This window comes from Pyrgilauda ruficollis, unplaced genomic scaffold (assembly GCF_017590135.1).
Source record: "Pyrgilauda ruficollis isolate IOZ18807 unplaced genomic scaffold, ASM1759013v1 scaffold139, whole genome shotgun sequence".
NCBI lineage: Eukaryota > Metazoa > Chordata > Aves > Passeriformes > Passeridae > Pyrgilauda > Pyrgilauda ruficollis.
The window spans coordinates 972,394-999,596 of record NW_024512432.1 but is presented as its reverse complement, the minus strand read 5'-3'; the positions used below and the strand labels follow the sequence as shown (position 1 = coordinate 999,596).

Sequence of the window (27,203 nt, the reverse complement as noted above, 5' to 3'; positions counted from 1 at the left end):
TTCTCTGAAATCCCTGTTTTGCAAACAACTGGTTCAGAAAACAGTGTAGCACCAGGCTCAAAGAAATGACAAAGCCCTCCCGTGTTCAGACTGAGCAGCACAGTCTGCTCCTGCCAACCCTTCGTGGAAAGGGTGGATGTGGAGGGACCTGCACTGCCTGGTCTGGATGTGCTGTGTAAGGCCCCAGCTCTGCTGTTGGCACTTCCTCAGCAGTTACTTGCTCCTGCTCTTCCCTCCTGGTGCTCTCTGCAGCTCAGCACCTCTTTCTGTTTCTCTGTACGTGAGTACATGCAACCAGCAAAGGAGAAATCCATGATGGATTTCCCTTCTTGCTGGCAGCAGCTGCTTGCTTTGACAGAGACCCTGTGCAGAGTGCAGAAAAGTCCCCTGTGTTCAGCCCAGCCACAACAGGACAAGAAAAGACTCCAAAGAAGTAAGAATAAATCTGGTTTTCATGACACAGCCAAGAATGCAGACAAGTGAATACCTCCATTTGACAGTAATACAGTTATCACCAGCAGGAAGAGAGACCACTGGGATGGTGCAAGAAAATAATCCACAAAACAGGTTTTCTAATTGGGAAAGGCACTCGGAACAGGCTTTTTTACAACCTGTTTCAAACCAGTTTGCCTGTCTCCTGAACTCCCTACCCCCACCTCATTATCTTTCTCCCTTTCTTGCAATTGCAAACATTTTGAAGTTGCATGCTAAAGGAACAACTTGCTAAGCATAACACTTCAGAGAATGGCAAAAAAAAATCTAGCAGAGTGCCACCAGAGTCCAGGTCAGGTTGCCAGATGAACCACTGCCCCTGAGGTAAGGCCAGAGCAGCACTCACATGCCTTTTGCTTTCATGAACAGTGTGTGGTGTATTACCTTAGGCTACCAGAGTAGACAGACTGTAGGTGCTCTGATGCACATTGAAACGTATGCTTTTAAGTTAAGACAAGAGAATTAAATGAGGACAAAGTAGACACATTCTCTTTATTACCAAAAAAAAGAATTTGATGCATTTACCATTCTGTTTTCTTTTAAAATTCCATCTTTTATTTACTCATAAAGAGCCAATAAGTTATATAAATCAGAGTAGTTTTCATTTCCTTACTGAAGTAGTCAATAAGATTTTAACTTGGATTTAGGCTGACTCAGTAGCACTTTAGCTCTTTGAGTGTACTGGTCTTTGTTTTCCACAGCAATTCTTCATCCCAAGGCTACATCTCTTGCACAGCTTCCAGAGAAAACTCTGCCACGGTGTTAGCACTGTGGCTCCCCAGGAGGGAGCGAGTGCAGCCAGGGCAGTGTCACGGCACACACCAGTGTGCAGGAGCCCTGGCACCCCCAGAGCCAGCCCCTGGGCTGCAGAGGCCACCCCAACCCTTCTGCCTCCCACTGCTCTTGAGAGGAAGCCACAAACTACACTGAAGCTCCATGCTGAAGGCAGGGGGAATGACTCCATGTGAGAGATGTTAAACCAAATACTTTTGTCTTTAATCATGTTAAGAGCTCAAGGAAGTTAAAACCATAGACAAATGGACAGAACCATCAATGACAATGAACCAAGGCAGCAACATTGTCATTCCCTGCTTTAAACAGTGTCTCAAGCAACTTCTAAACAAGTACAACCTGGGATATTCATGTAGAACTGAAACTGTGATTTTTGTTTGCTTTACCTAGTACAAAGGATTTTCCAACACTTGAGTAACTTATAACTAGGCCCATGGTTGTCATTTCCCCATCTGCTTCCCATAAGCAGATGTTTTCCTTTGTACATCAGTAATAGATTTTTTCCCCAAAAACAATGCAATCTAGTTTTCATGGGATTTTTTTTTTCTAGTATCCAATTCTAGTTTTCAAGCATTCTCATCTTGTTCCTCTTCATCTCCATCCTCATCTTCATCCCCCTGGTCTCCAGATTCAGTATCATCTTCATCTTCAACCTGAAATACAAAATCTATTGTGAGCAGTAATATCCCTTATTCTGATCCAACATTTTAAAGGCTGAGTGCAAATAAACTCAAAGACAACCTGCAACAACTATGCCACATCAATTAATGCTTATTAAATGCAACAGTCATCTTGCCACATCCATAGTTCTTCACTTGTCTGCTGAAGAGAGAAGTGCTGACCACTGGGGTCAGCAGGCAGTGGTCAACTCTCTGATGGCTGCCAGAAGTTGTTGAAAAAGTAACTGATAGATTCAACTCCCTCTCCAGAAAGGGGCCTCACCAGACTTTGTGGGTCCAGGATTACCATGCCCAGGCCTGTCTCAGACCCAAGAACTGCCCGGACCCATTCCTTGGCTTACCGCTACACCAAAGTCCTTCAGTTTCATCTTCTGTGCAGCTATTTTCTGATCCTGGTCAGCCAAAAGCACCAGGAGATCATCCTGTTCTTTCTTGGATTCTGCAACTTCTCGCTCCAGTCTACTGTTCTTATCTTGCAGTATAGCAACCGTGCTAGTGGATGAGTCCAGCTGCTGCTTCAGTGATTCCTTCTCCTCAGAAAGGGCCTTGACTTGACTCTGGCAACAGGGAAAACCCAAATCAAATTACATTACAAGCACAGGTAAAGCTGAAGCCCTGCATCCTTCAAACACATCCTGTACACAACCTTCAGCAGCTCCCGTGGCCTTGTTCCCACACACACTTACACATCCTTACACAAACTAACACTGCTTGGATAAAGCAGGAACAAATATTAACAGTGTTTACCCTCCTCCCAGTCAAACTGCACTGTCTGTGTCAGAGTAAAGCTACACCCTAGACTGTCCTTACCAAGGCCTTAAAGACAGACAAATTTTTATTTCCCAGGTGAAAAACGAAGGAGACATCCAGCTTCCCTTCCAGAGCCTGAAACACTGAGGATGCTGAGGAAACAAACCACTTCCACCAGCCCTGGCTACTGCAGAGGCCTCCTAACTGAAGGCTGTGTAGGCAATGGCTTGGTTTGGTGCTCACCCACCACCCACCTTCAGCTCTTTGATTTCTTGCTCCAGTCGTGCCTCCAATTCCGAGCTTGTTGCTCCTGTTGCACCACTGTCTCCTAACATGGGATCTGCAGCTGTATTCTGTGGACAAGGAATTCCCCCTCAGTGTTGCACATACTCAGCAAGCTGAGACATTACAGAGTCATGTTCTTAAAAGCATATTCTCTTTTTACAGCTTTACCAAGGTATGGTGAGTACATACACCCCACGCTGCAAGGCACCAGCAAACAGATCTGTGCTTCCTCGGGTCTCAGACTCGTACACAGCAACAAGAAGACAGAGCAAAACCTTTATTTCATAGCAGCTGCACTTGAAAGACTTGTAGTTTTTTTCCTGGGCAGATGCTATTCAATCTACCTTTGCTCTGATGCTTCTGAAGTTGCCACAGAAGTCTTTTTATTAGGCTAAAGATCCAATTTATTAGGCTGAAGTTCCAATTCTTTGCATAAGGCTACTAAAAATAGCAACATTTTGATCTCAGTCAGCCCTACACAAAGTTATTTCCAAAATGTGGCAGCTGCCTGTCAGCTACAACCACCACATGGCACAAATTTGAGACCAGTGCCTCTCCAGCTGGAGCACACTTAAGCCAGCCCTCCAAGGAAGGGAGGCAGTGGGACGTAGGATGGCTGTGAGGTGGCCTGACAGCTGGAGGGACACTGGGACACACCTCTGCCTCCAAAGGCATGATCACAAGCACACATGGGCAGCACGTGTGCAGTGGCATCTTCCCTGCCAGAGCGTGCTTGCACCGAACACGTGTTTGCCAGCTGCTTCTGCAGCACGACTGACTGCTCAGCTCTGCTCTGCAAGTGTCTGGAACATGCTCTTCAGCATGTCTGGAACACAACTTCTTCAGGCTCTGTAGTCTTAGCCTTTCTAAAGCAGTTTATTCGTTTTGGAGACAGGCACATTTATACAGCCACTAGGCTTTACCACCCCATCAGTTCAGTACACAGCCAAAAAACCTCTGCAGCATCTGGAGGCCTGCACAGACAGATGCCCCTATCATTGGCCCTTCAACTAGACATCAGCTTTCATATTACTATCCTCAACTGCTTTTAAGAATAATGATCTCTCTCATGTGTAAGATATCACAGCTGTGTCTCACAAAGGCTATTTACTTGAATTACAGCATAAGCTTGGAACAGCCAGTAGTTTATAATTTAGTTTAAAATGCCAAGGACCAGTGCTTTGACTAAAAGTCCCCTCTGTGCTCATGAAGGATTTGTCTGGGTAACTCATGACTTAATTTGGAACCCTGTTGGAATCACTTGCTGGTGTGTGCACTTAAAAGGAGCTTGGTTTAGGAAAGTAGCTACAGGCAGTAGCAGCAAGGCAAGCCTTGAAGATTGAGTTCCCATAGACAGAAAAAAGAATAATTCACCAGTACCATCACCTGTAGCTTTTGATTCTCCATCTGAAGCTTAGAGATTTCCGCAGACTGCAGTTGGATCTGACTCCTGAGCATTTCTAATTCCTTTGGGAAACAGAGACAAAACTTGTCAGTTAATTCGATAAAAGACATTCACATGAAATTTTCCTGAGGTGAAATGCTCCCAGATGAACTGCTTGATACTAGCAAATGTAACAGGAGAGGTGCCTCTCAGTGAGACCACATCAGCTCTTTCCTTAAACAACAAGGCTGGACAGCAACACACACCTTGTCCACCCTGCTCTTCCAGCCCCTCTTCTGTGGGATGCCCAGCCAAGGCACCTGTCCGAGCCTCAGTCACTGCTACAGAGGTGTTTGACACCACTTCACTCCCACTGGTGTCCTCTGCACTGCCCCCATGGGTGCAGAACCCATGGTGACTTATTCATCCAGGCACCTTGAGCTCTCCCAACAGAGGAACTCAATCTCCCGTCATTTATTGTGTGCTGTACATCTAATAACTGCAAACTCTCATATTCACATTTAAACATACATTCTGAACTGGATAAACACATTTTGCAGGTCAGTCTAAGAGCCTTCTGCTGGCTCAAACCTGCTTAGTGAAAACAACAGATTCATTTTTAGATGCATAAACTTGATGCCCCAAGATTAGGACCATCATCACAAAGATGCCTGATGCAAAAGAGCAACACATTCAGGAGCCAATGCTCCTCCCTGAGGAGTAAAGCTCCCAACCCATCCCAAGCTATGCCTATTCAGCTGCACTGAAATACCACAGGTTCACCTTCTGCAGCTCATTGCTGTGCTCCAAGCCACCAAATCTGCTGGTCTGTAAGGACTGCTCTGTAGCTCCCATTTCCAACTGGGAAGAATTCTGAAAGAAAAATGGGGGAAAAAATCAGCTTTAGTACTAGAAATCTCAATGTAGTCATGTCATGAAAAAACTCACAGCTGTTCTTGTATTACCCAGTTCCCAGCAGAGGAGCTGCAAGCAGGCTGAGCAGTGCACATCAAAGCTCTCTAATGAGAGCAGCTGGTTGTGAACTCTGAGGTGAGAGCACAAGGACCTCTCACCAGTGCAAATGCAGCACTTACCAATTTTTCAATCACTGAATCCTTTTCCTTTAACTGCCCTTGCAGCAGCTCATGCTTGTTTTTCCACTCTTCCAGTTCCTCTTTCAATTTGCTCACTTCTTCTGTCTGAATGCCATTCATCTGCAACGTGTCACCATGGGAATTATGATGCTGGCTGTCCTTTCCTAAACAGCAAGAGGTTATAACCAAGGTCAGAGGAGCAGTTCTATAACTTAGTTCCCAGCACACCAATCCAAGTACTCGTTACCCATCCTGCTCCTGCCCCACAAGCTCTTCTCATTCTAACTAAAGGAGCAAAGCACAGTAGTTAAGAATTCTCTACACAGAATAAACAAAGAAGAGCTCCCATTTGCCATTCCTTCAGGTATGTGTGCTGCCTGCTGCTTCAGCCACTCCGTTCACCCAAAAGTAACACCACGGACAAATCCTGAAGGTAATTGATTCCTTACATGTTTTTAATCATAAGTAATCATGAAAGTAGTCTGGGTATTTTTAATCATGTCAGGTACACCTTATCAGGCATTTTGACCCTGGGATGAGGAGAACATAGTGCCCTGATTTACACACTAAATTAGCAATTTCTCTAGTGACAGTAACAGGCTTCATCTTCACAGCAGCCAGACCATCTCCCCCAGCTCACACCTGCATTCCAGACCCCAGCTCCAGCCCACTCCAGGGCCCATCTGGTCACCTTCTGAACCTGGACAGGCAGTGACTGGTTAGGACTGACTTGACCCAAGGCAGAGGCAGCCAGCAGTTCTCACAGCAAGTGTCAGCTCCTACACCTGCAAGGCTGTCTCTGCTGGAGCTCTGCTGCAGCTGGCCAGAAGCCACAACATCTCTGCACAAGCAAGATGATGGTGTGTTGTCACTCATGAAGCCTACCTAGCTGTACTTTCAGGAGATTATACTGGTCCTTATGCTGTTGGATCTGAGACACTTGCTGTGTGACTGTAGCCTGGAGCTGTTCATTTTGAGATGTTAAAGTGCTGATTCGTTGTTTCAGTTCTTCAAGCTCCTGGTCCTGTGAAAGGGAAAAAAAGCACCATACTATATTCCTACAGTAGTCATATATATAGTTATAATAGTAACTCTTGAATGCAATTCTGTCAGGAAGGTGAAGGAAAGCAGCAAAACCTGAGCTCCAGCACTCGGTGCTGCCGAGGACAGATGAGCAGGAAAGCCCCCTGCAAACCTAGCTAGCAAAAAAACACCTGGCAAAGCCAGCAGCAGCCTGTCACACCAAGAACAGGAGGAGAAATGCAAAGGTGGGAAATGGGCTGATGGTAATTTTCATCTAGCATACTAAAGCCTGCATTTTTTTGTCTACTGCTTCAGGAGTCTTTAAAGAAATCATGGTAACTACACACATGACATGCTCAGTGAAGCCTCTGGTAGTTCCAAAGCATCCCTAATGCCTCCTGTACCCCATGCTTGGATCTCTGAACACAGAGCACCTGCCTCAGTTACCCACTGGCAGGTTAAATTCATTAACTTTGTTCCTCTACTTCTCCATCTAAGCTGCAGCATCCATACAAGTTAACTAATCCTGGAAAAAGGTTTTGGGAGTCCAATCCCAGCAGGTATAGCCAAACTTCACTAACAAACCATTTCTTCATTCAGCCCCATTTCATCTGTCCCAGTGGGAACACAGAACTAAGAACTGTATCTCTGAAGGGCTGCAAGTTCTCCAGATCCTCCTTTGAAATGAAAACACTCCAGCACAGGTGAGAGCACATGGCCCAAGGGAAAAAAGACCTTTACCAGTGTTCCAAACACTGCCATTTCAGTGGAATCTTGACATGAGTGTTGTCAGAAGCATTTCTGCATTGCTAGGTTCCCTGTTACTTGTTTTGGAACAAGGGGGATTGAAGTGCACTGCAGTGCCTCCAGCAGACAAAACCAACTGCTTTTAGAGGCACATGGATGTGCCCCCTCGTACCTGCTCTCTAATGACTTTTTTGTAGTGAGTCACAATGTTGTCATGCTGTTCCAATGTCTTCTTGACCTCCTCTTCCTTTTTATCTTCCTCACTGGACTTGTAAATTGCTTTACTTATGACACCTGTAAAAAACAGTTTCTGTCAGCTGGAGCCCAGGTCACATCTTTGTCCTCAAAACAGTCTCACAGTTTGAGTTCACTGCACTACAAACTCAACCTGCACATGAAAAAAGGGATTGTCACAGATTTAATAGAAATGCTGGCTCTACTGCAGTTGGCACATTTACTGCTTTTCTCTGTTCCAGATAAGTAAATGGGTGTTTTGAGTAATTCCTATGAAAAAAAAGCTGTGTTCTTACTTGCACTATGGCTCCACTACAGCTGCAGCCCAAATCTTTCTGCAAACAAGTTCAAGACTTAGGACTGCAAGAGCAACATGCAGATGAAACTGCTTGGGCAAATCCATCTTTACCACTGCTGCTTTAAGGATTTTGCTTTCTCTAGACTGATTTAAGTGTAGAGCAATATTAACAAACAGGACACCAGTGAGATGTTAAATTGAGGACAACCTGTGAAGCACACACTAAAGCAAGTGTCCATTTCCTAACAAGCCAAGAATTTCAGCATCCACCTTTTTCAACTGATCAATTAGAAACAGCAACTATCTGGATTATGTGCTTCAACAGATTAAGGTTCTGTAACCATTGTATGTGCTCAGTATTTCAGTTTCCGTGTGAGCAGAGGTTAACACCTCTTGGCCAGTGTGGTAACTCCCAAAATCTACAGATCATCATTTCACCTAAGAATACCAGGAAATCCAGCTTTACACTGAAACTGCAACTTGGGCATATGATTCCTTACAGCTATTACCATAACTTCAGTGTCATCACACTACTTTCAAGGGTAACACAACTTGTTTGGTAGCTCACCCATCAGTACCTGACAAAACCTAGAGAAACGAGCCTAACATCTCACCTTCCAATTCCTTCACCAGCTTTGTAAATTCATGGTCAAACATCATGTGGTCTGGACTAGAGAAACTAGGCTGAGGTTTCTGAGCAGCTCTGGAGTAAAGTTCATGTTTGCTAATGAAGCCAAGCTTCTCAATGAAGTTCTCCCTGCCAATCCTCTTCTCAATCAGCTGCTTCAGTTTCTCTCTACAAGGAAGAGACAAATAAATGCCAGGGCAACAACAGGACAAGAAGAGAACCCATCATTCTGGGTCCTGCAGACACAACTCTTATCTGTCTCAAGTCTTAATCCCACTGCTGTCCCACCTGAAAGCCTCTTGAACCACCACCTGCCTTTCACAGAACCTCTCCCTACAGTCCTGTTATTTCTCTATCGTACTTACTTCCTGTAATTCTCAAGGGAGTTGTCATTGTAGTAGATGGAAATGCCAAGCAAAAGTGCACACAGGCCTTGGACAAGCTGTTCCTCTTCCCCAAGGTTTTCAGCTATCTGCCCTGTGAGCTAGAACTCTTGTTAAGGATATTGGAGATATTTCACAATCACAACACGTGTAACACTTTTCCTTCTGTGCATTCCCTTTTATTGACACACCAACCCAAGCTTTGTTAGGAAGCAAGACAAAAGAGCTGACAGAACCCTTGCAGAGTTAAGTCCTGTTTTGAAGGACTCAGGTGATGAGTGGTTTCCCATAAATTTCTCAGTAGCTGTCTGTTTAACCTAAGAGATTCCCTGATTCCAGAGCACACCTGCAGTGTAGATAAAGGTGCCAGTCTAGTATTATGTGCTCATGCATCTGACTAGTTTTTGCCTGAAAAGCAAGCAGAGAAGTTAATGGAAGTACAAAGCATTCTTCTTGCCTCTTGAGTGTAAGTGTAATTCACACTAAAAACACCAAGAGGCTTGTTGCACTAAGAACTCCCCTGGCTGGCAGACTGAGTCAGTTTTCCACACCACTTTGTATGTGCATCTTGCACACAAGCCAGTGCACACAGAGCATTGGCAGCTGAAGGCTGATTTGGTCTCTTGGCCCAGTGCATTTTCTGTTTTGCAGAACCCCCACAAACTGATCTGGACAAACATTTACCCTGAATAACCCAGCTCGTGGCTGAGCAGGGGGTTCCCCTCTGCAGGCAGGGCAAAGGATACAAAAGGCACGTTGGCTGGGTTGTGAAGGAAGTGCGTGACAGCAATGGAGCAGTTGCTCAGCCACGTACACAGCAACATCAGCAGTCCTACCCTGGTCTGTACTTTGCTGCCCTGTGAAGAACAAACAGCCCATCATTACCTTTCCACAGGGAGGACTAAAATACAAACTTCAAGCTGTATTGGATCAGAACTCACCTACTTCCACCTTACTGTTTTATGAACTCCAAGTCATGTCTTTCCAAACACCCATTTGTTAGTTATACTGAACAGCTTTAATGCTTGGATAAAACAAGGATCAAACCATTCATGTAGAACTGTTCTCAGAGCAAACCAGCAAGCCACACAGGTGTGAAATATTACTCAATGCAAATCAGCACCAATATAAAACCATAATGTGTTAGTTCTGCACTTTTAATACAAGGGTGACATGAAGGAACATACACAAAACCCCTTTAAAAGAAGGAACAAGGTGTACATTTAGTCACAAAGATTCCCTGGAAAAGATGCATCACCATCACCTACCCTGCTGACTTAAAACTGCCAGGTGTTCCTAGTATTATTTTCTGAATGAAAAACAATTTTGTAAAGGCCTTTGGTTCAGACAATATGCACATTAAGCCAGCACAGCAAATGCTAACTGTATTATTTTGTTCTTCTTAGACAAAATTAGTTTTCATCTCCCAATCTACTGTTACCAACCCTGTCTCAGCTGCAGGTATTGAGGCCCAGCTGAGCTAAGACATGCACCCATCTCTTGCAACAGTCAGCATTCAGATGGCAACCAAGGAAAGTGTTCCCTGCCCCACTTACAAACACTAAGTGGGCTCTAGTTGTCCCAGCAGGACTGCCAGCCCAGGCACACTGGGAATAACCCCTGTAACTGGCAGTGCCCTTATGGCACATGGCCGTGCCTCAGCCTTCTCCAGCCTTGCTGCCTGTGGCCTTCCCTCCTGAGAAACAGGGAGATTTGTTTGTGCAGCACACCCACATGCTGGAAGCAGCTGCAAACCACATTTATTCTCAAGCACTGCTGGCTGTTCAGAGGTCAAACTGATGTGCTCTGCCTAAGGACTTGCACACAGCCCAAAACATGCTCTCTAAAAAACAGCTGTGTTCTAGACATAGCATGATAATAGCTCCTGCTCTGACAGATGACAGCTGCCCATGGCTGCTGTTCCACAGTTCAGAGCTGGTAACAACGCTGAGCTGTGACCAACGGGGTAAAACAACACAATTCCACAGCAGAAATACTTCTTTTTGTGCCACCAATAACCAACTCAGCTGTGTTTTAAGTAGCAGCCTGGAAAGCAAACAACTCTGCAGGGATGACCTGCTCATAACGAGATCCCTGCTATCCACAATTAGGCAGGCTAAATGGTTTTTCCTCTAGCAGTCAGGACATCAGCAGCATATCCCCACTTCTGATGGTACCAGTGCTTGCTACAGGCCCTTCAGAAAACACTATTCCTAACAGTTGCAGTTTTCCTTAGAAGAAACCCCACCTATTATGTGAACAGATGGTCCATTAGCCTGCTCCCCAAGAAAGAAAGCACCCGTGCTGCCCAAGATACATATCCCATAGTTTTGGGAGCACCCCCAGAGACTCCCCTGGAGGCACCAAGAGTTTGTTATGCCAGGGAAAACCCAAACCACTGCAACACAAAGCTGTAAGTGGAAACACATCAAAAAGCAGTTAAAGAAATTCTCCCCAGCAAACCCCAGACAAGAGGGAAAGGCCTGCTTTTGGCAGGAAAATGCACAAGCTGTGCCAAAAAATACATACCCGTCTGTCGATCTTATCACCCTGCAAGTTACACACATATTACTTGAGAACCTTCAAGTGCAACATTTCACAAACATCCCCCCATATCTGAGTCCCTTTTGTCATGTAGTGCTGAAGAGTCACAAGCGTTTCTACTGACTCCAATTTACCTTACACAGATTCCAGGAACAGGATAAAAATGGATACTGGCTATTTTTAGCTAAAGCAGGAGAAAAGCCATAGGAACAAGTTCAGAATTCCAGCCGTTATTTCCACTTGCAGCAAAGTCTAATTGCCACCAGAGTTAACCAACTCCCTACCAGCAGGCTTTGTCCCTGAATGGCTCTAACACAGGTTAGTGCCACAGGGAGGCATGGGCCAGGAGCTGAACTTCACTCACTTGACATTTGCCAAGCCAGGCATTAACATGTGGAACAAGCTCAGAAAAGTTTTACCTTGGCATTGCAAAGTCAACCAACACATGACAGCCTGGTTTTTTCATGATGTTTCCAGTTAGCAGATTCAAGTTAAACACCAAACAGGCACTTCTTCAGCAAAAAACATGAGGGGGGATTCTGCCAGTTCAACTTGGTTTAAAGAACAAGGCTAAGCTCTGGATGCTTTGGAGCCACCTGAGAACAGGCAGCATCAAGGAGCAACCTGACGGAAAAGCAACATCTGCTGCTATTCTCCTCCCCTCCACGGAGCTTCAAACAAAGCTTAAAAAACAGCCTGCAGAAGAGAATTCTCCTCCTGATCAAGCCAACACTTGTGTCCCTGCAGTGCCCTGCCCAGGAGGGACGCTGTCCCTGAGCCCTGGAGCTGTGTCCCTGCAATGCCCTGCCCAGGAGGGACGCTGTCCCCGAGCCCTGGAGCTGTGTCTCTGCAGTGCCCTGCCCAGGAGGGACGCTGTCCCCGAGCCCTGGAGCTGTGTCCCTGCAATGCCCTGCCCAGCAGGGATGCTGTCCCCGAGCCCTGGAGCTGTGTCCCTGCAATGCCCTGCCCAGGAGGGACGCCGTCCCCGAGCCCTGGAGCTGCAGCGGTGCCGTACCTGCGACAGGATGTTGGTGCACTGCTGCAGCAGCGACACGGGCGGGTTGCCGATGCTGGTGGCCAGCTGCACGCGCAGCAGCTGCTCCTTGAGCGTGGCGTTCTCCTGCAGGGCGTGGGCCAGGGCCACGGCAGCACACCAGTTGGACAGCGAGTCCGTGGAGAAGAGGCCCCCGCAGAGCAGCTGGCCCGCCGAGACAGAGTTACCTGTGGCTACCAGAGCGGCCAAGGGGCACGGGGGAGATGGAAACAAGCCACAGAAAATAGTTCAGACAACACAGCTAGAACACAGAAACGCAAACTAGAGACATCTTAGACCCATGTAAGGCAAGTCAGCCTGCCCGGAGCAGCCCTGAAGAGCAGGTCAGTAACTCCCCGTGAGACACCAGGTGGTGCCCTGGCCTACCGTCGATGGTGGATGGCAGGAGCGTGGAGACGATTTCTCCTTGTCCCTTTTGGTTTTTGTACAGAAAGCACTGGAAACAGTAGAGAACGGCACAGCGCAGCACGAACGGCTGCCTCTCGTTCACCATGGACATGAGCAGCACGACGATGGCAGGCCTGTTGGGAAAGCAAGGAAAAGCTCAGAACTAAGCAAGGAAAAGCTGAGAACTGAGCAAGGAATGAAAACAGCTGCAGGTACATAATTTGGATCCATTTCAAGGGTAATGAAAGCTACTGTGGCCTACCACTGCACCTATTACTATTTCACACAAGGGTATTAAAACCCAAGGAGTTGGAAGTTCTTCAGTTATTTATACACAAAATAAGAGATTGATCATCCATTTCCCTTGCCTCTTAAGTCCTCTTTGGACTATCCTCTGGCTGACAGCAGCAGCAGCTCATCCTGATGAAGGAATTTTTCAGTCATTGTTCATTTGTTTTTCAGGTGCCACACAACCCCAGTTCTGGGCCTCATCTCTCTGCAAACACACCTGACACCTTAATGCTGCAGCCAACACACCCTACATCAACTTGAAGCTCTTACTCCAGATCATAATTCCAAGTGTGGAGTTAAAAAAATCTTTTTGATTGCCCATACCACTGCCCCATCACCTAACAGAACTGATACACTTTTCTTCCTCTACCTTGGTGGATTAGAAGGTGCATTTACAGAGGCAAAGTAGTCTTGATTTGTCTGGCATCCTCGGATGACCTCCGATACAGTATTAATGGTCTAGGGGAAAGGCAGAGAAGAAAGTTAAACCCATGTTTAAATCTGAGCCATGGTCTACCACCTAGAGCTTTCAAAACTATTCCAGTTTACCCTGACAGTTCAGTACTGAGAAGCACATAAAAAGTCTCAGCTCAGAGACTTAAGTAAAACCAGTGTGCATGAGATCAAGGCATTTAGCAGCTGTAAAAGATGCTGAGCAAAGCTTAAGGGACACAAAGCTCAGTCACCTTCCAGCTTCACTTTGTATGCCAGATCAGTTTTTCTATGACAGCAAAACAACAGCTAAACTGCACATCTTCAAAAAGTGAAAAGGTGAAACCTTTTAAGAAGTTAACAACTGGAATAGAGGAGTCCACACTCAATCCAAGCACATGGTTTTATCAAGAGAAAAATCCCCCATCCTACACTGCTAGCAGGGCTTTATGAAAGCTAAAATCCCTCATCACTGGAAACCTATCAAATTAGAGTATCTGCAGACTCTGCCAAAAAATAAAAACAGCAATAAACCCATCCCCAAACCAGGAAAAGTCATTAATCAGTTCAGCTGCTCCGGGTTATGCTGAAATCTGAAGATAAAAAACCAGGCAAATCCAAATCCTTTCTGGTTGCAGAACAGCAGGAATTCACCAATGTAAATGACTCTTCCATTTACAGTGCCCACAGAGGAAGCTGACACCTCTGGCACGTGAAACAGGTGCTCAGCAAACACTGAGTTAGTTAGCCCTGCACAGCTGGTTATCCCTGCAGGACACTGAGTTAGTTAGCCCCTGCACAGCTGGTTATCCCTGCAGATGCTGCTCCCACCCCTCTGACCTCCGTGAGGATATCCGCAGGAACGCCGGTCGCCATGAGGATGGTGCAGAGCTGCTGCAGGAGCCCGCAGTGGAACATGGCCTTCTGGCAGCTGCTGGTGGCACCAGGAGGGTTGGTGGGGGACACCAGGACCCGCACAAGCTGCGGAGGAGGAAACACGGCCACGTGAACAGAGCCTGGGACCTTCTCAATGCAAAACCAAACTCATTTGTGGTTTCACTAGAAATGGACACTGGAGACAATGAAGAGAATGTTTATCTCAGTGCTACCTACGGCTGCCTGGTTTTCAGCTTTATACCAGGGGATTCTTTACACAGAACACCCCGTATTATGTCCTTAGTTTAAATCTGTCACATCTCAGGTGACATCAAGTGATGTGATGTGCCAGCCGTCACAGACTCACCTGTGGCAGGCTTTGTGCTGAAAGCAGCACAGCCCAAGAGCACTGGTAGCTAATTCTGAGCTGCAGACCTGGATTTCACAGTTGTGACCTGACACTTCCCCCTGCACAAGAGCTGACAAGGGTCATGAGGAGCTCTAACAGCATCTCACCTGCAGCATCAGGTGAAGATTAGTTACTTTCTGTGCAGACCACCCGCAGTTGTCATCTCCAACCTCAAACCAAGGCTTCATGCGCTGGATGTAGGAACCTTCCTTGAAGAAATTCTGATTGGAATTGTTGTTCTTCAACAAGTTTTGCAACAGGAGGAGACAGTCTTCCACCACAATGCCTGATGAAACAGTGTCAAAATACACCACATGGAAACAAATTACCTTGTCCGTACACTGAGGGTGTTCTAGACTGAACAGAGCATGCATTTCTGAGCTCTTCATTCTTAACACACATTTGGCTTGGATCAATAACTAGGACCCTTGTGAAACCATAGCTGGTTTTCTTCCACAAGTCCAAAGCAAATTCCCAAGGCACGTACAGCTCACATCAGTTAAGTGGGTAAATGGAAAAAACTGCCAAAACCATCACTTTGTGGCCAGAAGTTCCCCTGCTCCAGAATCAGACTACACTGTCTGAAATGCAGACAAACTACACTGTATGAAATACAGTAAATGAAGTTCCTCCTGAACTCCATCATGATTCTGAGGCAGCACCTCCTCCTGGCTCACATATTCATTCTTTACCATCACTGGCTACCATCTTCAACTTATTTCTAATCTACTTTTTAGTTTTTGAATTACACTCAGGTAAAGGCTCCTCCCATCAGAGGAACAGATAAGTAGCAGGGGGGAAAGCAGAGAAGTCTTAGCATGTAGGAATTTACATAACAAGTTTCCCAGAAATATTAGCTGTCTAAAAATAGCAGCTTTAAATCAAAGGCTTGCTGAACACTCCCATGCCAAAATACCTGGAATAATACAGCTGGGAGAGAAGCAGTAACTGCTCCTGCAGCCCACAGAGGGGTATGGAACAGCAACCTGTCATGCTACTGAAATAGACTGTAGTAATTGCATCACATATTGATAGCAAAAAAACAAGCCCTCAAATGCTGAACTGTTTTTTGCTCCTTTTTAAAACTCCTTTCTCCTCCCAACAGGTGACTGACTCCTTAAGAAGCTGGCCAGAAATCTGAAGTTGTTGGTGCAACTGAAGGAATTCAGCAAGCTGTTACTTCCAACCACTCCAGGCATCCAAGGATCTCGTGGGAAGAATGCAGATGGTTAACTTGGTAAGTGACAAATGCAGCACACACATCTGACACTGCCATTCCAAGCAGATCCATCCACAGGCCCACGCCAAGCAGCAACAACCAAGTGATGCACACACACTCCGAGGAGTGCCCTGATGTTTTAACCAAGCACACCACCTTCTCAAAAGGCACTGAAACACAGCTACCTGGTCAGTCTGGTTTTGATTATTTTGCTACAGCCAGGCTGTAAGTTGTGATCCTTTCACCCACTGCCCGAGCTCCAACCACCCACTAAGGTGAGCCTGGAAACACGAGCTCAGAGTTGCAGAAGCACAAGGCTAAGCCTTAGAGCCCACTGTACCTCCATCGCTGTTCCCTTCCTCTGTTATGATATCCAGAAGTCTCTCAAAGGCATTTTCAAAGGCAACAATCTTCTGTATGGCTGCATTGCTTTTGGTCAATTGCTGTAACAGCAGGACTCCCTTGACAGGTGGAGGAGAAAAGAAATCAAACCTGGGTTTTAAGAGAACTCCATTGCTTTTCACAAGTCCCAGCTCCCGGGGGGATGCTGGATCACAGGCACCCCCCCTGGAGAGCAGGGCCTCTGTGCACTGGCACAGGGATGCCACGGGCCCTGCAGAGCCCCTGCACTTACATCATTGCGGATCACCTCCCTGGAGTCTGCCAGCAAGTCCATGAGGCGGGAAACACCTGCCAGAAACCTTGTTTTAATAAACACACCAAAAGGTGCAGCTCGTTCTTGCTGCAGGCCTTTAAAGCATCCTGCTCGAGACCCCGCCAGGCCTCTGCCACGTCTGCTGGGCATCAAGCTGCAAGTGAATCAGCCAAGGATTCAGGCACTCACCCATGGGGCTGACCAGAATGATCTGCTGCACCTGAGGCCCTTGCTGCTTCAAGAGAGACGTCAGCAGCTTCACTCCAGGCCAACGAACGTGGAAATCAAACTCCTGAAGGGATGGAAAGCAGCATGTTAGGTAACAAACTCCTCAGTATGTAACTCACATGCACTGACAGTTCCTTAATACTGCTCAAATCACAACACAGGTTCCACATAGGAAAAGCAGAATATCATGTTTTTTACTGAAGTTGGACTGGAAAGGAAAAAGAAGAATATTATATTCTTCTCTCTCAAGCACAATCACATAGGAAAAGCAGAATATCATGTTTTTTACTGAAGTTGGACTGGAAAGGAAAAAAAGGAATATTGTTCTCTCTCTCAAGCACAATCGTATTTTAGTTTGGAAACAAAAATTTTAACAGCTCAAAGTAAAAAGGCAGTCCATGAAGACAAAAACCATTGGAAAATGAGTTCAACATCATGCTGCTGGAAAGCAGTCATCCTCTCCACTTGAACTGCATCTCAGCCGTAACTGTCTCCTGATGATTTAATCTGAAAAGTAATCCTTGTGCAAGGGACAACCACTGCTGTTTGGGGAGCAATGATTTTTGTTGTCTGTAATTCAGTAACTAAACCCCTTTCTCAAGTACCAGGATGAGAGAACACGGCCACAGGGTGCACCAGGGGAAGTTTAGATTAGCTGTTCAGGGAAATCCCAAAAGGTGGTTGAGCACTCCAAAGACTGCCCAGAGCAGCGGTGTAGTCATCCCTGGAGTGTTCAGGAATCCTGGATGTGGCACTTTGGGACACAGCTGAGCAGTGAACATGGAGGTGCTGGGTTAGCAGCTGGACTCTATGATCCTGGAGGCGTTTTCCAACCCAAATGGTTCTGGGATTGTCCTCCAGGTTCCCCTGCTTTAAAAGCTGCACCAGTGGTGTTGATCCAGGTCAGTCCTGACTCACCTCCAGCCCCACCCTGACTGGATGCTGGCACACTCAGCCCTGACACCAGCTTCACAAGGACCAAACCATGGCTGTCCCCATCAGGTACAGCAGCACCCACCTCTCAGCAGCCTCAGCATGACACAGGTACTCACCTCCACCAGAGTCAACAGCAGAGTGACATTTTCTTGCTGCTTGATGAAAATCTCTGTGAACTGACTCCCCAGATCATCCACTTGTTTTGCTGAGTTTTCTTCTGTAACAGCAAAAACCAACATATTGCAACACAACTGGAACCACATCAGCAGCCATGATTCTTACTAAAATAAGGCCATGGGTGACCATAACATTTTGAGTCACTGTTATAAATGTTAATTGAATTATTTGCAAAACAAACACCAAAACAAGCCTTCCACAAAACAAAACCCCAATATTATTCTAAATCTCAGCAGTTACATCCCCATATAGCTCCACTAATCCAAGAAAGCAGCCCCTCGTGAGTACCCTACACTGATGGACAAAAGCACAGTACATTTCACACCAAGAGCCAAGAAGTGTAAGGAATATAAATAACTTAAAGCTAGCTGGCCCAAATAGCTTAATTATTCTATTGGGTTTAGCAACAGAAAAAGACCTAAACATAAGGAAGGGAAAAGATCCACAGACAAGCACCACAGCCTCTGTCTCAGAATCCACATTGATTTCAAATGTGCACATGAGCTGTCTTAGAGATTTCTTTCAAACATCACTTGCACGAACAAAAAACAAAGGCTAAAGTACCCCACAAAAACAACAAACCCCATGCAAGCAACATGTCTGCACCACTGCTATTTTTCTAGGCTGAGTGACAATTTACATAACTGCTCCACAAAACAGGGGCCTGTAGGTACTACTGGCTGACATAATTAAGGAATGTCAGCTGGAAAACTGAGCAGGAGCAATTCTAATTCAAAGGGCAAGTGTTGGTTTTAATAGGAAAAAAACCCAGAAAACAAACAGTAAAGCAAGTCTGTTTCTGACTTGGGATTTTCTCCTCCAAAAACCACTCTGCTCTGAATTTCTAGCTATAGAAATTACAATATACTACAAAAAATGTTGAAAGGGAAGACTATGTGCAAAAATAGCTCTAGCCCAGGCACGTAGCACCTAACAGGACATGAGTCCTACTGTGACCTCTCTGAAGCTGAGGGTCTTATCAAGACTGGGCCATGCCTGCAGTGACTCATATTCATCTACAGAAATGAAGATCAACTCCACACATGTTCAGCTCCTGCACTTGCTGCTGTACAATTAAAGGCACTCAGCTGGGAATCCATCACACAAGGACTGCACATCCTGAAGCTGGCTACAGGCCAAGGAGAGAGCCCACAAAACCTAAACATTTACTGCCAAAATTTAGTCAAAAGACTTGACTTTGACTTTCCCATGAGCTGTGACTGAACATCCTTGTGCCATCCCCAGATGGAAACACCAAGTGTTGGAACTCTTGCTGCCAGCTGTTGCCCTTGCACAAGCTCCAGGTGCTAAGGCAACACCTGAGCAGCATGCACAACTTGCACAGCCTCTCCCAGGCTGTAGTTGGTTTTTCTTACTCTAGCTCAGGATTCTTCTATCAAAGGGCCAAATGACATTTTTTCTACTCAAGTATTTCTTCTAGTACATTTAATAAAAAACTAAACAGCAAAGGGAAACTTTATTTTCCTCTTACACCAGAGATCTTCCAACCAGACTCCTACCCACAATTGTTCCTTAAATTTACACATTCCCAGGGCTATCTCAAATCAAGCCAACAGCTTCCACCTAGTAAGATCAGATCAATTCACTACCAAGCAGCACTGCAGACTAGAATTTAGTTTAGAAACTAAAATCAGATCCAAAAAGAGAACATGCAAAGCATTAGTGGTATCCTAGGGTAGAGGTGAATACTGTGACTATTTTAACATGCATTGCTTAAAAGAGACACTGTGAAGGATGCTCCCATGCAGCTGATGCACTGGTGTGCAGCTTCAGGGCAAACAGCAGCTCTGTTCACAAACTTGGCTCCCAAGTTTGGGGCTGCACACCTTTCACACCCTTAGCAGGAATTTACCATTACTGTGGTCTCTGGGGACCTGCTGGCATTCAGCATGCCAAACCACAGGAGAAGCCAAATTGGAAACACACTTGAGCTCCAAAGAGTAAGGAGAGAGCAGAAGGCAAAACGCCTTCCCTGAGCTCCAGTGCAAGTTTCTACAGTGTCCTTTTTAAACAGCAGCAAGTGTTGCCAGCAGGAGCAGTGACTAGGGCTAAAACAAAGAGCCATATTGATAGAAGTAAAGGTTCTTTTACCTTCAGAGTCATCTGTCAGTGCAGACAAAATAAAAAGAAACAAGAGACAGGTTTACCAGTTGAACAGCTTTCCACACAGCACAACCAATTACAGCACAAGCTCAGGTTTGCAAAGCAGCCATCCCAGCTTCCTACAGCAGCTGTGGGAAGTTCTGATGGAAGGGGTGCAGCTGAGGCACCCCACAACCCTGGTCATCTCTCACACACAACTCAACTGGATGATCCTTGGCTCTTTGGAAAAACTTGCCAACACTTTTCTCCAGTCCAGGACCAAGGCCTCTACCACAAACATTTAATTCACCAGCACTATCAAACTCTGATCTTGTTCTAAACCTCTTTAATCAAGATGGGGGACTGCAGGAACATGGAAAAGAAAGCCAAGGAAGCCAAGCACAATTTGAAACATGGTTTAGAATAACACTCATTGGCCTTGGAGACCTGTTTAATGGCCTTCAAAAATCAAACAGGTAGGAGTGGCATGGATTTTCACAAGTAGAATCTTTCTAAGTCTCTTCCTCCACTGCCACAGCAGGGGTGAAAAAGGTTTTCACACTTACATGTGGCACCTTATTGCAGGTACCTGAGATTTTACATCTCAGAAGCCTTGTTAAATCAGGGGATGCTAATGTCTCATTTGACAGTAACAGCCAGAACTATCCTTCCCCAACAGCAAAGAAGGACTTGATTCTGACCTACTAACTGAAAAAAAAGTTACCCCACTCCAACCTGGCTTCTGCTCAGAGAACAAAGTTTCTTTAATTAATAAGCAAGAGGTCCAGTGTTACTTTAATGCAAGCTAATTTAGCATTACCCTAAGAGCTACACACAGTAACAGAGCAGGTCTGGGTGAGCATTAGTAAATCACAGTATCACAGCTGATAATTGAACACAGCACCAAGGACAGCAATGCCACAGTTAATAGAGCCATCACCACCAAGGGCTTACCTTGCTCCTCCTCTTCTAGGTCATTGGAGATCACATTGTAGAGGGTGTCCAAAGCATAGCCAATTATTTCAGAATCTGAACTGCAAACGAAAGAACCACTTTTCTTTAATGACTTATTCCCAGCTACTCTCACAACATTGCTCTTCTGGCAATTCCCAGGCAGTTCCCCTTGCAGCACCAGGCCAAGTAAGAAGCACAGATTTACTGCAGCACCACATAACCATGAGCTATCTGCTCCCTGAACAGTCAAGCTCCTTTTCCCAGTTCCATTCCCTCAGGTGAGCCTCAGGAAGTCTGGGGAAACCAGATGACCACAGCACTCTTCACTGTAGGTGCATCTTGATTTTCCAAGCTACTCCCTCCAGCCTGCTCCTATTCCAGCAGAAATCCCTGGGAATACTTCAAACTTGCCAGAAGACCACCCAGTGAAGATGCAGACAAGCTTCAGCATTCCCCAGGTGGGACCCTCCCTGCTACACCGTCAGACAGAAGCAGAGCCAGACCTCAGAGCTGCAGGGGAATGCAGCAGCTGCTGTGGATTCTGACAAACACGTGGGCTCCGTGTCACCAAAGCCACTACACCTAATTATTGCAGGCTTTTCAACTCCAGCATCCCCAGGAAGCTGCAGGGAAGCCCAAAGCATTAGTTCACCTGCTCACACCCAGACTCCCCTCTCAGGAAAGACCTGTTTCTTCTGCATTAGCAAGGCTGAACCATCTGTACACCCTGTGCTACAACCAAGACAGCACTAAAGTTTATGGGGCAAAATATATCATAATTTCTGCTGCTTGCTTTCTTGCTCTTAAAACAAAAGAATGAAAGCAGTTGGTTAAAACAAAAAAAAAAGGAGAAATCAAGCCTAAAACCACAGTGAAAGTCTGCTGCTTGCTTTCTTGCTCTTAAAACAAAAGAATGAAAGCAGTTAAAAAAAAAAAAAGAAAAAGGGGAAATCAAGCCTAAAACCACAGTGAAAAGTTAGGGTATCCAAGTGCAGAAGGACATACCTCAGCATTTTCATGACTCTATCAAGCATCTGAAAAGAAAACTGTCAAAAAAAGTCTCTGACTCCAGCTTCTAAGTACTTACTCTCACTGATCTCCAAGGCATTCCAGGCAGGCCTGCACAGCAGAGATAAATGAGCATTTCATGAGGCTGCTAGGCCGGTTCAGAGCAGAGGCCTGAACAACCACCTCCCCTTTTAGCCCAGGCAGCCTCATCTAGCAGGCATGACCACATCTCTAGCCTGCTCATGCTTTCCCTCCACTGTCATTTTAGTTCTTGAACACACTACCACAAAGTCTGTGCTTGCCTTTTCATAGCAATGAAACAGATCCACACCTAAAAACACACAGAAAGCCTTGCTTGGAAACTTGAGAAACTGGGCTGCAGCTTGGTGGGTTCTTTAACATCCTTCAACAGGGAGATTACAGCAGCTCCAAAAGAATAAGCACATTTAACATGATGAAAAGGAGGCCTTGTTTCTCTGGTTGAAAGACAAGACAGAACAAAATGAGGACAGCAGCATCCCACCTCTGCTGCTCACTGCCTTGCCACCATCTGCTCCTCCCACATCCCACATCTCATTGATTATTCTGTTTGTGCTGAACTGCCCAGCTTGTACTGCACAGTAAAAGCCATTCAAGAAACGAGACTTCTCAGGCATCCACAAGAGGCAGCCTTTGTGCAAGGCAACACTCCAGCACAAGGCACCTCAGCCAGCCTGCCTCTGGCAGTGGTGATTTCCCACAGCACCCAGGAGGTGTCAGGGCCCCCCAGGTTCACCAAGAGCAGCACAGCAGAACCAGGTGGAAGTGAGGGCACCTGTGCACAGACTGTTCTGCACATGGATAACCCAGGTTGGTGCCCTAGGGAAATAGAGGCCATCTCTTAGGTCCACAAATTAAGCTCCAAACGCTTTCAACTCCTTCAACTGTCACACTGAAATTCAAAAACCTTTTAATATACATAGAAACAAAGAGCAGCTAAGGATCAGGTTGAGTTCTCACTCCAGTGCCTTCTCCCACACCAACAGCTGAGTGGTATTGCCCCATTCTACAGCCACATGTCAGATTTTATTCCAAGTAACCCCTGGTGGGATGTAACAACATCTCAACAAGAAGTCAGTAGAAGCTCTCTACCAGATCACTACTTCATATTACTAAATAAACACATGGCAGGATAATTCTAGTCCACATAAGCCTGGAATATGTAAAATATGTAAAAATATGTCCTGACTCAGGCTCCAGGATGCCCAATTCACAGAACTGGAAAACTTAAAGAAATCAGTTTGCCACAGAACAAGTTTTAAGCACTTGAGCAGGAAACAACTTCAGTCAGCCACTGACATCTCTTCTTCAGCAGCCACAGGGCAAAAAAAAAAGAAAAACACAGGTGGAAAAGAGCATTTTCCCCTTCTGCAGAAAGCTTCAGGGCATTTCAGCTGGACACTTCAGCAGCCACAGGGCAAAAAAAAAAGAAAAACACAGGTGGAAAAGAGCATTTTCTGCAGAAAGCTTCAGAGCATTTCATCTGCACATTGGAAAGGTCCAAAGACCAGACCTGTGGGCACACACCAGAAGAGCAGCCTTCCATCACACTAGGCTCTGGGGACAGCTGAGCCTGTGACTCACTTATCAACCACTGAATCAGTTCAGCTGGTTTTGATTTCCATTGAAAGGGTCCAGGAACCTCACCTCTGCCAGTACTGACAACAAACCCCAACAGCTGCACTGATCACACACAGAGCCTACAACTCTCTCTCCAAGAAGCCACAGCACCCAACACGTGGCCCAGCTGATGTGCTGGCCCACCAAACATGCAACAGCAAATGACTCCAGCAATACCTCAAAGCCAGCATTTCTTCAGCTGAAAACCCCAAAAAAAACCCCATGGAGCTGTTATTCTTTCAACTGCAGCCTGAGTGACACCAAATATGTGTGCAGAACCCCAGCACACAATTTCCAAAGGATCAACTGGAGCCCCAAAAGCACAGAAAAGCCTCAAGTTGCTGCCCTGAAGAGTTCAGGTTGCCTTCTCAACTGGATCAGCAGGGCCCCGCCTCCTCTCTCAAAGTTCAAATCTGCCCTCAGAGCAGATAAGTGGATGAAAGTAGGCTCCTTAACCTAGTTTTTTAAAGGGCTCCCCCTCCACATCTGTGACAGTTACTCCTACAACCTTCCCTTTCACTGTTTGCAGCAGGTTAGACGTTCAGACTTACCTGCCCAGCCCACAGAATAGGAATAGCACGGACTTGCCTAGGCAGCAGCCTCAGAGCTCCTTCCCAGCTGGCATAACTGGCCGGGCAAGAAAGGCCTCAGTCAGCAGAGCTGCACAGCCTATATCCATAACTGGGGCAGGAGGCCTCCCTGAGACACTGAACTGCAGCTTGCCTACTCCTCCTCAGTGCTGGCATCAAGGGACACACTCCTCCTTGCAGCGGATGCACATCCAGGTATTCACAGTCACAACTGTCCCATACAAACTGACCAGCTTGATGTTCAAATCCACAATGAATGACTATCCCCATACATTTGCCTACCTAAACACCAAGGATGTGCAGTATTTGAAGCTTAAATCCAAGCACTGCAAACAGGTCCCACGGTACAACAAGTGGGCACTGTCAGGTACAGCAGTGACTGCAGGGATGGATAACAACGACATTGCAAACGCTGGATTGCATAAGTATCACATTCCAGTCCACACAGAGCACTCAGACTCTGCCATCTGCCTCAGCAGCAGCCCCAGAGTCCTGCTCGCCTGCTTGCCTGAACCCAACTTGTTTTTTAACACACGTGAGCAAAAACACACCCCGGCTGACTTTATTCTTTTTCTCTTAATTCTGCCTAGCTCACCTTCTGCCCAAAAACAGCTTGATCTGGGTTATTCCCAGCAGTGTGTTTGGTTAACAGGATCTGTCTGCACTCACCTCTCTACAGTAGAGCAAAGATGCCCTTGAGAAGCATTAAGACACACTTGGGCAGTACCTTCACTCTAGAGCTTGTCTTTCTGTCCCTCATCCCAGCTCCTGGAATGCTGTTCCTTCTACCTCCAAGCAGGCTCTGAGGACGTTTACCAGCCCACAAAGCCCCGGCGCAGAGGAGCTCGCAGCCAGGCACTGCCCTCCGGCTGTCAGCACAGCGCACGGGTGTGCATGTGCTGTGTCAGCAGCAGCCAGGCTCGGGCCAGCAGCCCCGCAGGATGCTCACCGGTCCGTCTGGAGAACGTGGATCAGGTGTTCCATGGCCTGGATGCCCACCTCCAAGCGGTACTTCTGTTTGGAGAGCACACGGACGGTTAATGCTCGAGCCCGAACACCAAACAAAGCCTTTTTAACAGCACTTGACAAAGCTGCTGGAAATCCTCGCCAAGCTGGCCCCGTACCTTGGATAAGGACTTGAGAGCACGTACGGCATCCCTCCGGTCATCCAGCAACGTGGACGAAGCTACGCGGTCACACAGCTTCTGGATCTGGAAGGGCACGTACACACACACACACACAGGGGATAAGGCAGAGCCGCGGCCGGGGTCACTCCCGACACACGGCCCGCACGGCAGAGCGCTCCCTCCCCGCGGCAGCACCGGCCGCTCCGGGGCCCGGCACAGCCGGCGGCCACAGCGCGGCCCCGGCCGGCCCTGCCGCGGCCCCCCGGCCCTGCCGCGGCCCCCGCTCACCGTGTCGGCTCCCGAGGGCTGCGGGCCGGCGCTGGGGCCGCCCATGACGCCCCGCAAGAAGTTCATGGCGGCTCGGGCCGGCCGGCGCTGCCGCTCCCCGCGGAAGCGGCCGCCGCGCCTGCGCTGCCACGTGGCACGGCCGCGGCCACGGGCGGGGCTCGGGCAGCGCCGGCAGCCCGCTCCGCTCCGCCGCTCTGCTCTGCTCGGCCCCGGGAGCCCGCTCCGCTCCTCTGCCCGGGGCCGGGAGGCCGCCTGCTCCACGAGGAGAGCCCCCCCGAACAGCGGGACAGCTCCCGAAGGGTTTGCCGTGCGTTCGCCCGCGGTGAACAGCGGACCCGCACGGCCCGGGGGTGTTAACCGGAGTGAAAAGTGAAAAAGCACACGGCTTTAACGGAGTTCCCCCCGCGCGTCGGGGTCTGGGCATCCACAACCACTCCCAGGCAAAACTCAGCCTTGGAACTCAGGAGTTGTGTTGGCTTCTAATGACAAACAGCAAGGTGATAGCTGTCCTTAACCACAAGAAGAAAATGTCCAAGCACTTTTGAACCTGAGTCACCTCAGTGAGAACCAAAGGCTTACCTAGATAAGACTGATGGTTCGAGTCCAAGAGCACCACGAAGATCTTAAATTACTTCCAGATGCTGAACGCCCCCATTGGATGCTACTGCCACATATTCTGGATTCCTGCTGAGGAGCGACAGCCAAGGACCAGAACCTCACACCCTTCAGGCACTGCCCCCACACACCAGCTCCCAGCCTGATCTGCCTTCCTGATGGTTTCTGGAAGGGTTTGGCAGCAATTGCCTTATTTTACATATCAAATCAAAGCAATTTTAATGGCAGCCACAGCACATGGGCACAGAAAGGGCCAATCCCATCAGTTCCAAAAAAAACAAGTTCATTTCATTCCAGAGAGACAACCCCTCTCACATGACAGTTTAAATCAAGAGCATTGAGAATTTTATTTTCCTTATCAACTACAGAATGAAATTAACCACCCAGCACGTGGCCCAGAGAGTTTTTACCTTTTTGGGCAACAAAGAGCCCTTCAGCTGGGTTTGGTCACTACACGGTTGTAGCGACCACAGCCATGTCAGCAGTTTCCCGACGCACAAGAGCACAACTCCAGCCTGCAGTCACCACACAGCCCTGCTGAGCACAGTCACGCCTGCCCGGGCTGTGCATCCCTGGCCGCTTCTCCTCGCACGCCAGCGCTGCAAAACCCAGCGGCAGCTCACTCACAGCAGCCCCCGGGAAGCCCCAGATCCTCCTACACCTCACTGCCCACCAGCTGCAAAACAAGTCAGAGGGAAGAAAAAACCCCTTCTCCTAAACCAAAGGTGTTGAGGTACTCAAAGGTTAGGAAAGGTTTCCCCCTTTCCAAAGTGATGATTCCAGGTCCATTCCGGGCCAGCACAGACACCAGAACTCGCCCAACGTGTTCAACCTGGCATAACGAGATTCTGGTCCTTGGCA

The 27,203-nt window shown here is 47.2% G+C and overlaps 1 protein-coding gene across 8 annotated transcripts; it reads right to left on the bottom strand.

The window, feature by feature from the left end:
• Window positions 1–1,466: 1,466 nt before the first annotated feature.
• On the bottom strand, window positions 1,467–25,842 carry USO1 (USO1 vesicle transport factor). Of its 8 annotated transcripts, none has more exons than XM_041459609.1 (26): window positions 25,728–25,842; window positions 25,437–25,523; window positions 25,262–25,326; window positions 21,056–21,135; window positions 20,111–20,122; window positions 17,938–18,038; window positions 16,847–16,949; window positions 16,637–16,692; window positions 16,343–16,463; window positions 14,891–15,069; window positions 14,339–14,479; window positions 13,437–13,525; window positions 12,755–12,909; window positions 12,350–12,561; window positions 11,320–11,340; window positions 9,537–9,647; window positions 8,773–8,891; window positions 8,394–8,575; window positions 7,420–7,541; window positions 6,363–6,501; window positions 5,478–5,641; window positions 5,167–5,256; window positions 4,380–4,466; window positions 2,969–3,067; window positions 2,306–2,521; window positions 1,467–1,937 (listed from the first exon to the last, which is right to left on the bottom strand). In XM_041459609.1, exons 1-26 carry the CDS (start codon window positions 25,791–25,793, stop codon window positions 1,851–1,853), a joined length of 2,904 nt encoding a protein of 967 aa, XP_041315543.1. In that variant the 5' UTR covers window positions 25,794–25,842; the 3' UTR covers window positions 1,467–1,850. The 8 variants fall into 8 exon arrangements, with proteins under 8 accessions (XP_041315543.1, XP_041315545.1, XP_041315544.1 ...); XM_041459611.1 differs by having other exon boundaries at window positions 4,386–4,466; XM_041459610.1 differs by having other exon boundaries at window positions 12,350–12,555.
• Between the last annotated feature and the right edge of the window lie 1,361 nt (window positions 25,843–27,203).

What these genes read in the sequence shown, in the direction of transcription:
- USO1 (XM_041459609.1), bottom strand. Translation starts at nt 25,793, where the DNA reads ATGAACTTCTTGCGGGGCGTCATGGGCGGCCCCAGCGCCGGCCCGCAG. An exon ending in CCTGCCATCCACCATCGACG is followed by an intron (nt 12,562 to 12,754) that starts GTAGGCCAGGGC and finishes CCGCTCTGGTAG; the next exon opens with CCACAGGTAACTCTGTCTCG. An exon ending in TCTCCTGAAAGTACAGCTAG is followed by an intron (nt 5,642 to 6,362) that starts GTAGGCTTCATG and finishes CTTGCTGTTTAG; the next exon opens with GAAAGGACAGCCAGCATCAT.